The sequence below is a fragment of the Leptosomus discolor genome, chromosome 3 (assembly GCF_034619465.1).
Source record: "Leptosomus discolor isolate bLepDis1 chromosome 3, bLepDis1.hap2, whole genome shotgun sequence".
Classification (NCBI taxonomy): domain Eukaryota; kingdom Metazoa; phylum Chordata; class Aves; order Leptosomiformes; family Leptosomidae; genus Leptosomus; species Leptosomus discolor.
Window position 1 is genome coordinate 16,376,854 of NC_141393.1, and position 14,764 is coordinate 16,391,617.

The following is a 14,764-nucleotide window of genomic DNA, read 5'->3' on the forward strand; positions in this document are numbered from 1 at the left end:
TTCATAAACAAAAAGTAGTGGTATTTCACGCCAAACTTAAACATTGCCTTTTTTTGGCTTACCACTCTGAAGAGAAGACTCAAAGCCAAGCAAGGAAGCACTTTTAAGAAAGGCTATATGCTTCTCAATCATTAAAAAAAATGTAAACCATTATTTTGTTACGAGACGCACACGTGAGTCAAGCTTTCACTGGAACTACATACTTTACAAAGTTATTCTTCATAATTATAACTCTTGTAGCCTTTTCACTAATATAAAAAGAAAACCTGAGGAGTGGGGTTCAGAATGGGCATTGGTTTTTGGTTGGTTCTTTTCTTTGCCCTGGGCCCTACATCTGAAATTCTGGTCTCTTTCCCAGAGAAACTCTGAGTAATTAGAAAAGTGATACAAACCCAAATACTACGCAAGAAAATAACTAAAATTCATTACTTGTCCTCCAAAGAATTGTTTACACATTTTTTATAACAAACTAGAATGGAAGGATGTGATTTTTTTGTCTTAAGTTCTTTTTAATTCAAACATTTGTTTAAGAGATCTCTCTACCATTTCAGACTTCATCTCTGTGTACATCTAAGTGACCTCCAATAAGACTTTACTCAAAATTAGAAGAAACCAAATGCAACACCACTGTTCCTTATAAAGCTCCCATAACAAAACTAAATAAGGCTTTATTTCTACATTATAAAGCAGAAAAAAGCACTTTCTTTTAGTTTGCCTTTAAGATATGAATTTGTGCATATAAAGAATAAAAATGCATCCTCAATTCAAAGTTGGAAAAATTTTGCATTAGTATTTAAGTACAATTAAATTATGCAAATATTTTAATAAAACATTTATTCTTCAAAAACAGGTACAAAGAGCAGTCCATGCTTTTACAGGATTCAGCATTTAAAAGGGAAAGAAAAAGATTCCAGTGCTACAGTAACTGAAAACAAAAACAAAAAACAAAAAAAAAAAAATAAAAAAAAAAGAGAGAGATGAGCCAAAGAGCAACTTAATTTGTTGCTCTATCTATTAATTACTTCTGGACTCTCTTTCTGGTTGCTGTGCCTTTCTTGGGTTTTGGTGAGGCCATCTTCCGGGTTCTGGTAGCGACATCTGCAATTCAAACAAACAAATGAACAAAAGACAAGACTTTCTATAAAATAAAATAACAGAAATGGATCACAAGAAAATACTTGTAGTCTTTAAGAGGATAGATAAACTCAAATCATTCATTTAGTTTTGACTGGGGGGGGCGGGGGGACACATGACAGACTCAGAGGTATTTACGACAATTTCTGGGCACCGATTTTCTCCTGAACGACACACTGTACAATTAATCTTCTCCAACAGTAGCATTACATACAGTTAAGCCAATTTGGTAGCTCGCCTCCACCACAAGACAAAGAATTAGATCCTCTTCCAAACCTAAACCCCTACTTCCTCACCATGCACCAACTTTCAGTTCTATGATCCCTCCCAGTATTAAGCCCTTTCTGGTGGTCTTTGGACCTTGTGCTAAGCTGATCCAGCTCCATAACCTGGCAAAGAACTTTTTTTTGGTCTAGCATTCTCATAGTTTAGTGCATTGCAGCATCTTAGAGCGTTCTGAATGGAGTTCATACAAGGGGAGGGGGAAGGCACACAGGTAGAAAAGAGGAAGATTTTTGTTTGGCAGCGTCGAGCTGTTAAATCAGCTCAGCTCTGAGTGCAACTTCACCCATAGATTTCAAGCTATTATTCGACAATATTTATTAACAAAGGTAATCAACAGTGCCATCTAAGTAAGATTCCTAACAAACCTGGCAGGCAGGTTGTTCAAAGAGACCATACTTAAACACAACAATAAAAAACTCTCTGCACTTGGACTCTTTCCTGCCCACTAGCAGGGAAAAGGGAAAAAAACCACCCAAACCACCACAGCTCATTTCTGTGAAATCACATTCAACTCTCATCACTTTGAGAAAAAATATTACACATAATAAAAATTGCTACCATTTTCACAAACTCTGTTGCGATGAAATGTTTTTCATCTCCTACTCACAGTATTATTTTAGGGTTTTTTTAATCCTGACTTCCTCCTTGAAGTCAGCGTGCCTAACCAAGTTCCTGCTTGTAAAACTATATATAACTCTACAGTTCCTGTCAACTACTTAATCTGCATTACTGACAAAGAAAAAAAGGTAAAATTGAGTTTCATAGAAGTCCTTAAGAAAGAAGCTGCTTGCATAAGACAAAAGCCTTTGAGCAGTGTGAGTCACTGATCACTCAAGGTCAATGAGTAAATTTGGGGGAAAGCAAGGAGGCAGAGAACAATGCAAAACAAACCAAAGTAGTCTTGATTATACCCAAAATCACACCAAGAAAAGCAACGAACTATTGCAAAGTTTTGCTTTCACGTTAGCTTAATTTTACATAACTTAACTTGCTCTTAAAATGATGATTTGAAATTAAAAATACCAAAATTAACTTTGAAGAATTTTTCCATTCTTGAAAATGGAGAATGAAAAACTATTCTTGTTCCATTTTTGTCCAGGAGCACTTGCTGCATTCATTCAATATAAAACTATAAATAGACTTTATCAGAGAATACATCTTTGATTACTAAATCACTTTAAAAAAAACCCCAAACAAAACAAAACAATGGACAGCCCTGGTGATAGTCCCTCACTGAGCAGAGCAGTTTTATTAATGAAAGATCTGTTCTGGCAAAACACACACCACCACACCACCACCACCCCCCTCCAACTGCTTTGTAAAAATCAAATCCATTCTGGTACCCTGACAAGTACTGGCAGCTAAAAGCTATACAAGCAGGTTTCAAACTATAGTAACCATGTAAATCATTCCTTCTCCCAGCTAAATTCTGGTTTATCTTCAAGAATTAGTTTATAATTTTCTAAGTCACAAAATATTTCAGCTACTTTAGTTGTGAATTCTAGCCACAGACATGGCTTCTGCATTCTCAAATTGAGTAGTCTTAGTGGTGTGTAGGCCAAGTTATCCTATCAACTGCATGAACCACACTGGTTTTCCTCTCCCCATTCCTCCTGAGATTTTTCCCTGGAATCTTTGTATTGCAACAGAACGCAGAGAATGACAAAAGTTCTCTCTTCAAGAAAAATCTGATCTTTTTCCCTTTCATTAATCTTCACCGGTTTTGACTGAGGTAACTGGGATTTTTCTTTTTCTCCAATCATAGACTGTATAACCAAGTGGTGCAAAGACAGGTCAAATTTACGTTCTATTATCAGAAAGACTGTCAATATGAAAAAGTTGACCTTAGGTAGGAAAATACAACAGGTGTTTGTTTATAGAGAAAAAAGAAATGAGGTATCAGATTTTCATGTTTGTATTTCAGGAATGTAGTACTTCCTGGTAGTCACGGGCAACATAACCAATTGAAGCTCACTAATTCCTAACTCAGGAAGAGCTTACCCGTTTCTAGTTGCCCATCTGGAACACCAAAAAGGAAAAGAGAGCTACCCTGTCTCCAGATTTCTCCTTTATCTTTATTGCATTGAGTGCTTTTCAAGGCTTTTCTAAAGAAACCATGATCATCGAGAATCCCTAAGTGAATCATAACAAAAAGGAAAAAAAAAAAAATCCCTGTCGTGGTTCTTTCATTCATAATTTCAAACTTAAACAGCAGAAATATTCTCTTAAACTATCGGATTAAGTTAACTATGTTAAACTCAGAATGACTGCTCTCAAGCCATAGCTTCAACGTTTGCAGCTATTTCAGAACTGAAGGTCTTCTGTACCAAAAAGCTTGTCTGCATTTTCAAAACCAGTTAGCCTGATAATGTATATTGCCCGCTCCCCACAACTTTTTCTTGTGGGAGAAATGTCAATTCTGTTTCTGAAAACAGGAGAAGTCCTGTGTGGGCAGCACCAAAAGAGGACACAAACAAAGCTATTACAAGCAAAGGAGAGTGTTTTTATAAAGCAGATTAAACTGAATTAGGTTGAAACAGTAATTTAAATGAGGAAGAATTATATAGGCAAAAATAAACCAGATGGTGTCACTGCACAGCTTGTTTTGAGACTGGAACAAAGTTCAGCAGAGGCATAAAGAGTCCCACAGGCTCTAGAGGAATTATTAGACAAGTTGACTGTGATATCTGATCCCCTCTGTGTAAACAGTATTATAAAGTAACTTTACAAAAGAAACCCAGCAGTACTGTGTATAGTTTTGGGCTCTATCTTCCAAAAAAGTTCTAAGAAAAATGGGAAAAAAAAAAAACAGGACTGGTGATCATGGATTCTAGCTCTCTAAAAAAAATAAAAAAAAAAAAAAAAAAGGAAGAGAAATGTGATGGTGTAGCCTTTTGTACTCATGTCCCAGTGGATAGGACAACTAATAAACTTAAGGGAAATTCATATTAGGTACTAAAAATATCAAACGAAAATACTCTGCCTTATCAAACCCTTTTTATTAGTAATGATAGTTAAGTATTACAGTTAAGTATTGACCATGGATGTTTTAGAATCTTAATCATAGAGGTTTTAAGAGAAAATATTGGAACATATCAAGATTAACACAGATGTAGATCGATAAGCCTGTCCTCAAGCTGGTGTATACAGCAGATCACCTCTTGATGTCCCTTATCCTGTTTTCCAATTCTACATACATTGTTTTAGAAACACACAAGTCTTATGAGTAATAGAAACAGAACCGCACTTGAGTGAAAAAATGAAACTTTCTATAAAATTACAGAGGTTCCTTTGGTAAAAATAAGCAGATACCAGAGTCCCAAGTTAACCACTTAATTGTCTGGTTTTAGGGAAATGAGGCCAGTGAGAGACTCTGAGCATGAAAACACAGCTACCAAGCAGATGAAATCAGATAAGATTTAAGTGTTAACGGTGACTTCTAGGTTACATTATAGGCTAGAGTATTTGAAAACAGAACCACATACAGATTTTAGACTCTAGGCAAACATCAGGTAAGTGAAAAAACATCTAGCAGCAGGTATGCTGGAGGTTAGCAACTGCATCACTTGCATATGCTGAATTTACACCTGACGAAGACTAAGTACCTGACGGTCTGTATAATGACTGAAGAGTTCCAGAAATTCCAGTCTATGCAAGCTCTTAAACTAGTAATTGTCATTAAACAACACAGCTAACATCTTTCACCCTCAAAAGAAGCACATGCAGTTGAGTATGTTGATCAGACACTGCAAGGCTTCCCTTCTTAAAAAAAAAATAAATCTAATCTGTGTGTGCACATGTGCATAATCTCACACACACACTTTGCTGTATGTTTACCTCTTTAAGAAACAAAGGTCAATAAATCTGGAGTGTCAGACAGTTCTCAAGCGGTTTCTGGAAGAGATGTTCTCTGACTAGTCTCCACACAGATGGAGCTTAATCATCATTTCTGTATAGACAGCAGTGTGCCACAGCAGGGCAGTCTTATGACAGAACTGACATTTCTTTAATACTGACAAGCTCACCCCACATATACTGAACTGCCACAGTTAAGCTGAGAAGTGATGAGGTAGGAATGAAAGGGCCACTGACCTAACACAACTCTCCCTAGTCAACTAGATATGATCTTGCATATGCCACTATATCAGATCTCAGTGCAATAAATTAATCCAAGAACAAGTTTTGTTACTAATTTAAGTAACTAATTGTGGACTTGTAATTTCCAAAGGAGACAAATTTAGGACTGTTAGTTCTTCAAAATTCTTTCACTGACCACAGTATCACTTTTGTCTTGCAAAATATGCTTCAGTCATGTTTCATTTGGTATGATCAAAGACAGTTAACCAGGTCGTTTTGCTAGATGGCTCCCTAGGAGACCTTTTTCCTTCAACTGCCCCTTAAAAGGGTTCCACAATCATCAAACTGAAAAGGGAAAACAAGAGAATGGAACTCATATAATGCAATTTACATATGGAAGGAATAAAAAAAAAAAAAAAAAACAAACCAAAGCATTGGAAGCTGAAAGACTACACTCGGCATCCAGCTGCAAACATCAAATGGGAACCGAAGCCAGGCTGTGCAGCATTTTAGAAAAAAAAAAAAATAATGTTAAGCATCAGACTAGTCTAATGTTCTCAAATTAGTCTGGGCAGTTTGAATATTGTGCCGAGGAAGAGTAACTTTTCTTTTAAGAAGATGCAATAAGTATGTAGTCCTCTAACAGCCCTTTCTCAACTCAGCCAAGGATCCCTGCACAGCTGATAAAACCGCATCGTGTAACACTTCTCAAACAAGAATTTTTCAGTACTTTGAAGGCTGTTGAAGCAACTGCAAGGGTGACAAATAATAGCTTTGCTTAGCTGGCTTGTTCTCTTTTCTCATCAGTTCTCTTCTCTACAAATTTTCAGAAATATGATAAAAAAAAAACCAAACAAAAAAACAGAGAGAGCATAAGAAGGCAAATATGGACTTGAATTCCAGGAAATAAATGACTGGGGGGGGGGGGATGAGAGAGCAGAAAGTCTGTAGAACTATGGGATGGGGGTTGGCTTTAGGTACTCTGTTCTTCCAAGTCCTCTGTTTCCTGCAACAAATGAAGCTGACACATTTCCATATGATAATATGGAAAAACATCAGGATACAAGAACGCATTATTTGACAACTCTATGCCTGTGTATTTCCTAAAGATGACATCAAATCTATGAGTGTTCTTTTAAAAATTTTAAAATAAAATTGTTCCAGACAAAACTGAAACTGATCTATTTGTAAAAATCGCTTTACTGAAGACATTCCAAAACACAGTTGTACATACACATATAAATCAGTAGTCACACATGTGTTTAAAAATAGCCCTCCTCTCCACCACACAGCAATTTGCAGGAGGAACAACGTTTAACTTAAATATATTACTTGCAATCTTGAAAAAGGCCAGCTCCCTGTAAAAATCTGAGTCACTGCAGTACAATTTTTCTTTCTTTCCTGCAGACAAATTTCACTTGCAAATTTTATACCTGAGTTTGAATTGCAATACTTGTTCAGCATACTGCAATACATCTTCAGGTCACAGAAGAACAACAAAAAAGCAGACATCGCTTTTATTCTTTAACAATTTAGTTCTACATGTAAAGTCATTACGCAAAACCTTACCCCATAGAAAATTTTCTGCAGAAAGTTTTTTGGTTTTGTTTTGTTTTAATTTAATACTTTTTAGGAGCAGCAAACACAAGAAAATCCCATGAAGCATAATAATGAACTTCAATGTATTTACATTTTAAATGTGTTTAAGTGCTAGAAGTGGTCTGAAGGGATTGTACAGAAATAAGCTTAAAATATAAAGGAAGACAAAGTAGAAAACTGTGTTCCAGGTAGACACAGAAGTAAACATGAACACCCCCATACTTTACATTTTGGATGTTAACTTTGTCTCTCTATTATTGTAAGTGCCACATGTTCAAGGTGCTTCTCAGTGAATTTGTCACTTGCAAATTGTCAAGGAAAGCCATTACTCAGGAAGAACCACAAAGATTTATTTGTTTCCTACCTAATTTATTTTAATCTTTCTACCCATAATATTTAAGAATCTTTCTACTTAAAAATCACCTCCTACCACACCTCTTCTAATTTAAATAGCTTTTGAAGATCCTCAAACAATTTTGGGGCAGGTCATAAAAAGACAGATTACTTCATAGCGTGTTTGAATATCCTTAATGCAAAACACAGAAGTGAGTTTCAGTATTTTTAACAACTGAAAGCAGTATTTCTCTGCTCTAACACCTGAATCTTCCTGTTAAGTTCTAGATAAAACATAGCAGCACATGCTTTTAACCTCTAAAACCAGATCCCATAACTCCCATACTAGCATACTTGCAACATTCCCGAGACAGATAAAGGAAGGTTACAAATGGCACAGAAAGCAACAGGTCTTTTGGTGACAAGTCACAGAGACAGACACACTGTTTTAAGACTAACACCCACTTGCTCCTGGAGTCTGTTACAGATACTAGCCAATACCAAATCTTTCACAAGAAGGAACAGATGAATAACAGACAGTTAGAACTACTGTACAGTACAGGTTTTGCTGAAAATGTTTGTATTAGGGCATAAGAGGTAAAAATCTACCTATAATGTGGGCATTGGTGTGGAGTAGAAAGAGAAGTAACAAGTGGCACCATAAACAAGCTCAAAAAAACCTGTGTGATTTGCTTTCTCATAGTGCCTGAAGACAAGGCTTATAATTCTCTAAATATAAAATGAGCCTAAGTGTAGATTTAATCCAACATTAAGTAATAAATCTTGCTTGAAGACGGAAAAAAATATTTCTAACACAATAAACACATACTGATTTATGCAAAGCTATGCAATGCAAATAAACACAAAGCGAAGTACCTATTAATTGAGCAATACTATTAAGCCTCCATTTTGGATTGCCTTCTAACCACTCCATCAGTATGATTCGGAGCTGTTCACATAGTTCCTTACTTATAGCGCACGAGTAACCAAAGACCCCAGTTAAGGCCTTACCATGCCAGACGCTATCCAGCAGTACAGACATGCACAACTCCTACCCCTAGCATTACCAACTACTGAAAAAGTACATTAAAAAAATGCAGTATTTTCATTGTCGTGTCTGGTTTAGTATTTATCTCTATACTGTCCCAATTAATAAACCCCAAAATTGTTTAAAAAAAATAACAGAAAAAAGGCTGGTGTAAAAAAAATTCTGTTCCGAAAAACATTCTGTTTCTGTAACCCAATTTTCATTTTTTCATTTAATTTTTATCTCTATTTGTAGCTTTTAACCCAGGACCATTTACAAATTCTCATGAAACTCTTGTTTTTCCAACATTTATGCCATTTTCCCCAAAGTTCCCTATACTAGCTGCCTATTCCATACAAACTAATTAAAAATAAGCATATCAGTCCTATGAATAACGTGCAGTATACCCCTGCAGAAGCACTGGTGAATATGTAGCGTATGCCAAAATTTGGTATTGCGCTTTAGCAGTATCTTCTAAGCCTGTATATTTTACTATCATACATGAAGACAGCTAATACTCAAAATGGAGCTGTAACAGTGTGTGAAAAAAAACTTTGTTTAAATAAAAATTGTCTCTTCCAATAGCAGCTTTATTGGTGAAGAGACACCAACTAATGTAATACTTCAACATTATCCATATTACACTAAAAAGGATACCTCTTAAAATTACAGCTTTCAGGAAAGCATATGGATTCCAGTTATCACAGGAAAAAAAGAAAAAAAAGAAGAAATTGGTAACATGATAATTTCAATAAAAAACCATTTCAGAATTCCAGAAAATTTTGTGCATCTTATTTTGGAAGTACAACACAGCTCACTTCCTGAGGGATTTCTGAAATTCCGTTTCTAAAAAGAAGAGTCTAACGCTCTTGCTTGACAGCGCCAGAAGTACTGGTGGCTGACATGATTGAAAGAGAAGGCTTTTAATGAACTCATCTGAAGTGGCCACTCTTACGCTGAGAACAATCAGGGGGAGCAGACAGAAGAGGCAAGATTTCAAGATGCCCATCCTTTCTCAGTGCCATTCTTTCTTCCTCCTCCACCAAGGCTGGGACTCCCCAGCCTCAGCAGTAGCAGATTTCATTACTGGCAGAGTCTCTGCAGCCACTGAGCACCCTGGTGTACCCAAACTGCTGCACAGCTGATCCGGATCTTGTTGGGCCAACTGCTCTTTTGGAGTGGATTAGACAAACGGCATAGTCAAATGCGGTTAATGCTGACGAGCTGAACAGCAGGAGGCTGCATGGCTGCTCTTGCCACTGTTCCAAGTCCAAATACTCATGAATGTTGTTTGAATACCTGCATAACAACCCCTATCCGGCCATATTTATCCCCTTTCAGAAAACAATGAAATAGCATTTCAAGAACTTTTTAAGTGTTCCTCTATGACTAAACTTCAATTTTCACAATTAAGAGGTATCAAGAAATTATCCATTTTACTGGACAGTAAACATTAGGATATTTTTTTAGTCACAGGACTAGCCCATAAATGAGAAACAAGACTGTGGTAACATAAAACTAGTCAGATTTGGAAACACAGTTTTAAGGATTTCTATAATAATCAGCTATTTTCAATTTATCAAAAGCATCAAAATCCTAAGATTATGAAGTAGTTGCCCTTTTCTTCAAAACAGATTTATGAATCATGTAATAAGTGGTAAAGTTTTCAATTCCAAATTTGGAGAGAACACAATGAGCAAGTACATGTATCACTTCACCTGAAATCACTCAATATTCTCCCCCCACTTGGCATTCATTAAATTTGGTAGTATAAAAAAAGTGAAATTACAACCATTTCACCTGAAACACTATTGAATTGGCAAGAGGAGGTTTAAATTTAAGCTTACGTCCATCACCCATTTTAACCACTGGATGCTGAAAATACATATAGCCTCTCAAACAGTCTGAAAAAACTTAAGTGTTTACAAAAAGCTGATGCTACAACTTGGACTGCAATTCCTCAAGTTCTTTTTCATCTCTATCTATGAAAATTTCAATCTACAATCCAAGGAAAAAAGTAGTATATAATATAAAACGAAAGCATATTCTGCTCATGTGTATCAATTCACAACCAGAAAATAGTCAGCTGTATTAAGTATTTTGTTATAGTCTTAAATAAAATCCAAAATGCTGAAACTAGCAATGAACACCAGCATCCTACCAAGTAATTGTACTTCCTTGAAAGTATAATCTAATTAAACTTTTTCAGCCACCGACAGACTAAAAATTTCATAATAAATTGAAGTTAACAATTCAAAAGCCATTCAAGTACGAGAAACAATCACTAATTTTAATGATCAGAATTCTATAATGTGAAGTGCTGAAAACAAAACAGAGCAGTGTCACCTTCTGTACTTTGTACCAAACTGTTTGAATAAATGTACTAGAGTTAATCCATAACTTACAAACAATATTACTCTCTTTGAAATGTTACATTTTCCCATCCTGCCATACTCCTTCATCAATTATTTTTTAAACAAGCGGATTTGTTTTAGGGTAGCCTCCAGCACTACTGCTTTGTTATTTTTAGACTACTTGACCACAGACAAGAAATAGTCTCTTACTTAAAAGTCTGAATCAAAAATTATGTAGGAAAATTATCTTTGTAATTACTTGAATTCTGTTCACATCTACATGAAGGCGTTAGAATGTTAGATCCAGAAAAAATTTGACTGGACTCTCACCATAAGCTTACCCTATACACATCTACTGAAGATTTCTGATCTTGGACTTATAATAATTTTACTTCATCTGCCTATGACTTTTTCCAGACAACACCGAAACTATGCCAAATTATCTGAAATGTAGCTTCAGCATTTTGTATCCTTAGAGCTGATCCTTTCCTCAACTTTAAATACACTCGCTGTTGGAAGCTGCTCTGCTAGCCCCTGGCTTTAACACGTTGTGATGAAGGAGTCCTGAGGAGTCAGCATATTTTGACAGTGAATTGGACAAGACAGGACAAAAATGAGAATGGAGGAGAAAACACGAATAGGGTGCAACCATCTATTTTTATCAGCTAGCATTTCTACCAGCTTTAGGCAGCAGGTAATTGGAGACTATACAGTTCTTACACAGAAAGTTTAAATATTTCACTTTTATTAGAGCTAATCTAAAAAGCAATTATGAAAGATCAAAAGCACTTGCATTGGTGTATTTTATATGTATTGTTAAATTTATAGTCCCCAAGTTGAGTCTGTTTTGCCCACAAGAATAAATGGTAAACAATCTCCCTATCTTTGTATTGACTCTGAGTTTTCTCATCCTGTTTTCTCCTTCTGTCCCACCGAGGAGGAGAGTGAATGGCTGGATGGGCTTGGCCCTTAGCCAGGGTTAACCTACCACACCAGTACATATGACTGTGAGAACAATCTTTTGACTTACTAGAAGTAGGTTTCTTTTTTTCTGGACTTCCGGTATCTTCCATTTCTGCTTCAGTGCTCTCACTGGCTGCAGCTGCTGCCTTTCTTTTTTTCTAAAAAATAAAAATAAAAAAATAATAATTAAAAAAAAAGCAACTGAGCTCAAGAGCAGGAAAGACCACAAAAAGTAGAAAATATCCTAATATCCTATCCTCACAAGGTATTCCCTGATTTTAAGCACTATTTCTTCATACACTATAAAACATCTCCAGTTATAGATAAAATTTACTAATATATTAATGCAAGAATACTAGTACTAGGCAACAGGCAATTTAAAAGTTCCGTTCCCCTATTTGCAGACCACATTAGGAACTGAAATCTTAATCTAAGAAAACCTAAGTTTTTCATGATCAAAACCTTTTTTTTTTTAATTTACATTGAGTAACTTATAAAAAGGAGAAATCTGAAAAATCTTAAAGAACACAGAAAAAATTTTACCCCAAGTCGATGTTAATTCCTTTTTTTTTAAAGCAATTACACCTCATTAAACCCAAGTTTATCTGGATCCTTGCTTCTTAAGGCTTTCTTTGCACAGCTTAAAAGTAGCTAACACCCACTGACAGTACATTATTATTGTTTCCTAATAGCAACTACAGGTTCTGTTCCAAGGAGAGAGACTTGGGAAATCTGAACTCTATTCAAGGTACATTATCTTAAAACCTCTAAATGGATAGAACTGTTATTATCTGTGTATTATAATTAATCTTACTATTGCAAACTATTCCTAAGGTGGTTATGGAAAGATTATTTTTTTAAAGCCATGTCATTTTTGCAAAAGATGAGTTGATCTGTATCTGTATCAGACATAAATGATAACTTTGATGAACACTGGAAGAGTTTACCTTTTCCTTTTTTAATTATTTTAACTGTGTGAGACTAGAGTTTTACTAATACAGCTTTAAAAGTGGCTACAACTTCACATAGCTCACGAGAGAAGGGGAGAGTGCATTACATCTTTCTTTTCCAAAGTGTTGCTTCATGATTACCATCTAAACCCTGCTGGGCTGAACAGATTGGTTCGATAATTACATACAATAACTGCAGTGGGCAGGTAACCCTCAGCTGGCACAGGGCAGCTCCCCTGTGAGAACTTCCATATGCAAACTGCACTGATGGAGTGCATTAGGTACATCTTTCCTGCCGGTGCACAGGCCTGATTACCGCCAGCCAAGACTCCAAGGTTAGCATGTCAGCAGATTTGTGATGCATTAGGCAAGAATAAACAGAGACACTTTTGTTCGTTCTGACCAAAATTAAGGAGGACTATTTCAGCGCTGCACTGCTTTTATATGAGAGATAATGCATTCCTCCCAATTGTACTAGAAAACATTTTAAACGCTCATCAGAAAAACAGATACCAAATACGTGCTACACAAAAGCAAAATACATTTATCTTGTTTCCAAGCTTATTTGATAAAAAGTGGTGTCTTAATCTTGATGCAGGTGAATTACATAGCAGTAGAAATCAGGCAGCATTCATCTGACAAATACAACACCTGCGCATCTGAAGCTCAACATTAGAAGGAACCACAAATCACTAAGATCCATGTTTTTCCAGTTGAGTTTACTCCCAATAATTCCTAGCAACTCTTCAGCACTAAAGAAAAGTAAGATGCAGTCATTGCCCTAAAAACTTTAGCCAAAAGCTCCAGATACTTCCTTCAACACATGGTACTGTCAGCTTCTTGTTTTGCTAGAGCTGTTATAAAATATCACACACACACAAACCAACATGCATTTACTATACAAAAATAACCAACACAAAACACCCCACCCTCCAGCAGAACTGTGCACTGTGTTTCATTTACCTATACATCTGGGGAAACTTGAGTCATGATATAGAAGACAAAATGTTAACTTTTAATACAACAGACATCTGTGAATTTTAGCCAGATACCAATACTGCTGGAGAATGACTGAGATTCCAGAACAACCATGCTTTATGCAACATGTAATGCACATCATGGCTCAACTATCTACACAGCCGAAAGCACAGGAGAATCCTATATTCTAAGAAATTATTTCCACAGAAGCTAGAAATATTGTCTCCTAGCTATGAAATAGCATAACTTCAGAACACCAAGTAACACTTTTAAGAAAGTATTATCATAGATTGCACCAAAGGAATTGAAGAGTAGGTGTCTTAAGACCTGTTGTAATTAAAAGATCAGTACAGCCAAAATGCCATAAATGCTCTAATATTAGAGGTCACCAGCTTCTCAAGAGTGGATGCCAGATTGCATTTTTCTTTTCCAAATTAGACAACAAGCATGCCAAAAGAAATTCAGCATGTGCTAGAAGATACTGGCTTTCAGAGGCAAGATGCTACTGATCCGTGGTAAGTTATCTCTATGGAAAGCAGTTTCTAACAGAGTTTGGAATGTAGAGCTTATCTTTAAAACAGTCAAGTTAAGCTTCCTGTCACAGCTGAAAATACATATAATTTTAATGGGCATTCTATGTTCTTCCTTTCTTCCTCTGTGTATCTAAGTGTTCAGCGATTCTCAACTAGCAGAAATTGCCTTCCTGCTCTCCTAGCCTCTCAGTAGTGTCTGATGCCCCCTGGAACAAAAACCTAGTAGCATGAGTCCCACAACATGTGTTCTGGGAAGGAAGACATCCTGCTGAAGACACTCTTTCGACTCATTTTTGAAGAAAATACAAAATATGTCCTTGAAGGAGGACCAACAATCTATTTCTACCCTAGCCCACCACAGCTGTTTCAAGGCCTAGAAAAATCCAACAGTGAAGGAACAGTGATCTGTCCTGGTACATGGTCAAAAGCAAGCAGGCTATGTCAACCGGATCTCAAGCAAACAATCTTATTCTGTCTGGACCCTCTAGCAGTAGCTAGCACGAAGTCAAATGCAATATGAAGTGGATGGCT

The 14,764-nt window shown here is 36.2% G+C and overlaps 1 protein-coding gene across 1 annotated transcript in view; it reads right to left on the reverse strand.

Moving 5' to 3' along the window:
- Positions 1-969: 969 nt before the first annotated feature.
- VRK1 (VRK serine/threonine kinase 1) overlaps positions 970-14,764 on the reverse strand; it is a 33,753-nt gene continuing 19,958 nt past the window's right edge. The window contains exons 12-13 of the mRNA XM_086462835.1: positions 11,840-11,930; positions 970-1,098 (exon numbers count right to left, since the gene is read on the reverse strand). Coding sequence (XP_086318961.1) covers positions 1,019-1,098; positions 11,840-11,930 — 171 coding nt within the window. The 3' untranslated portion in view covers positions 970-1,018. The remainder of the gene's footprint in view (positions 1,099-11,839; positions 11,931-14,764) is intronic.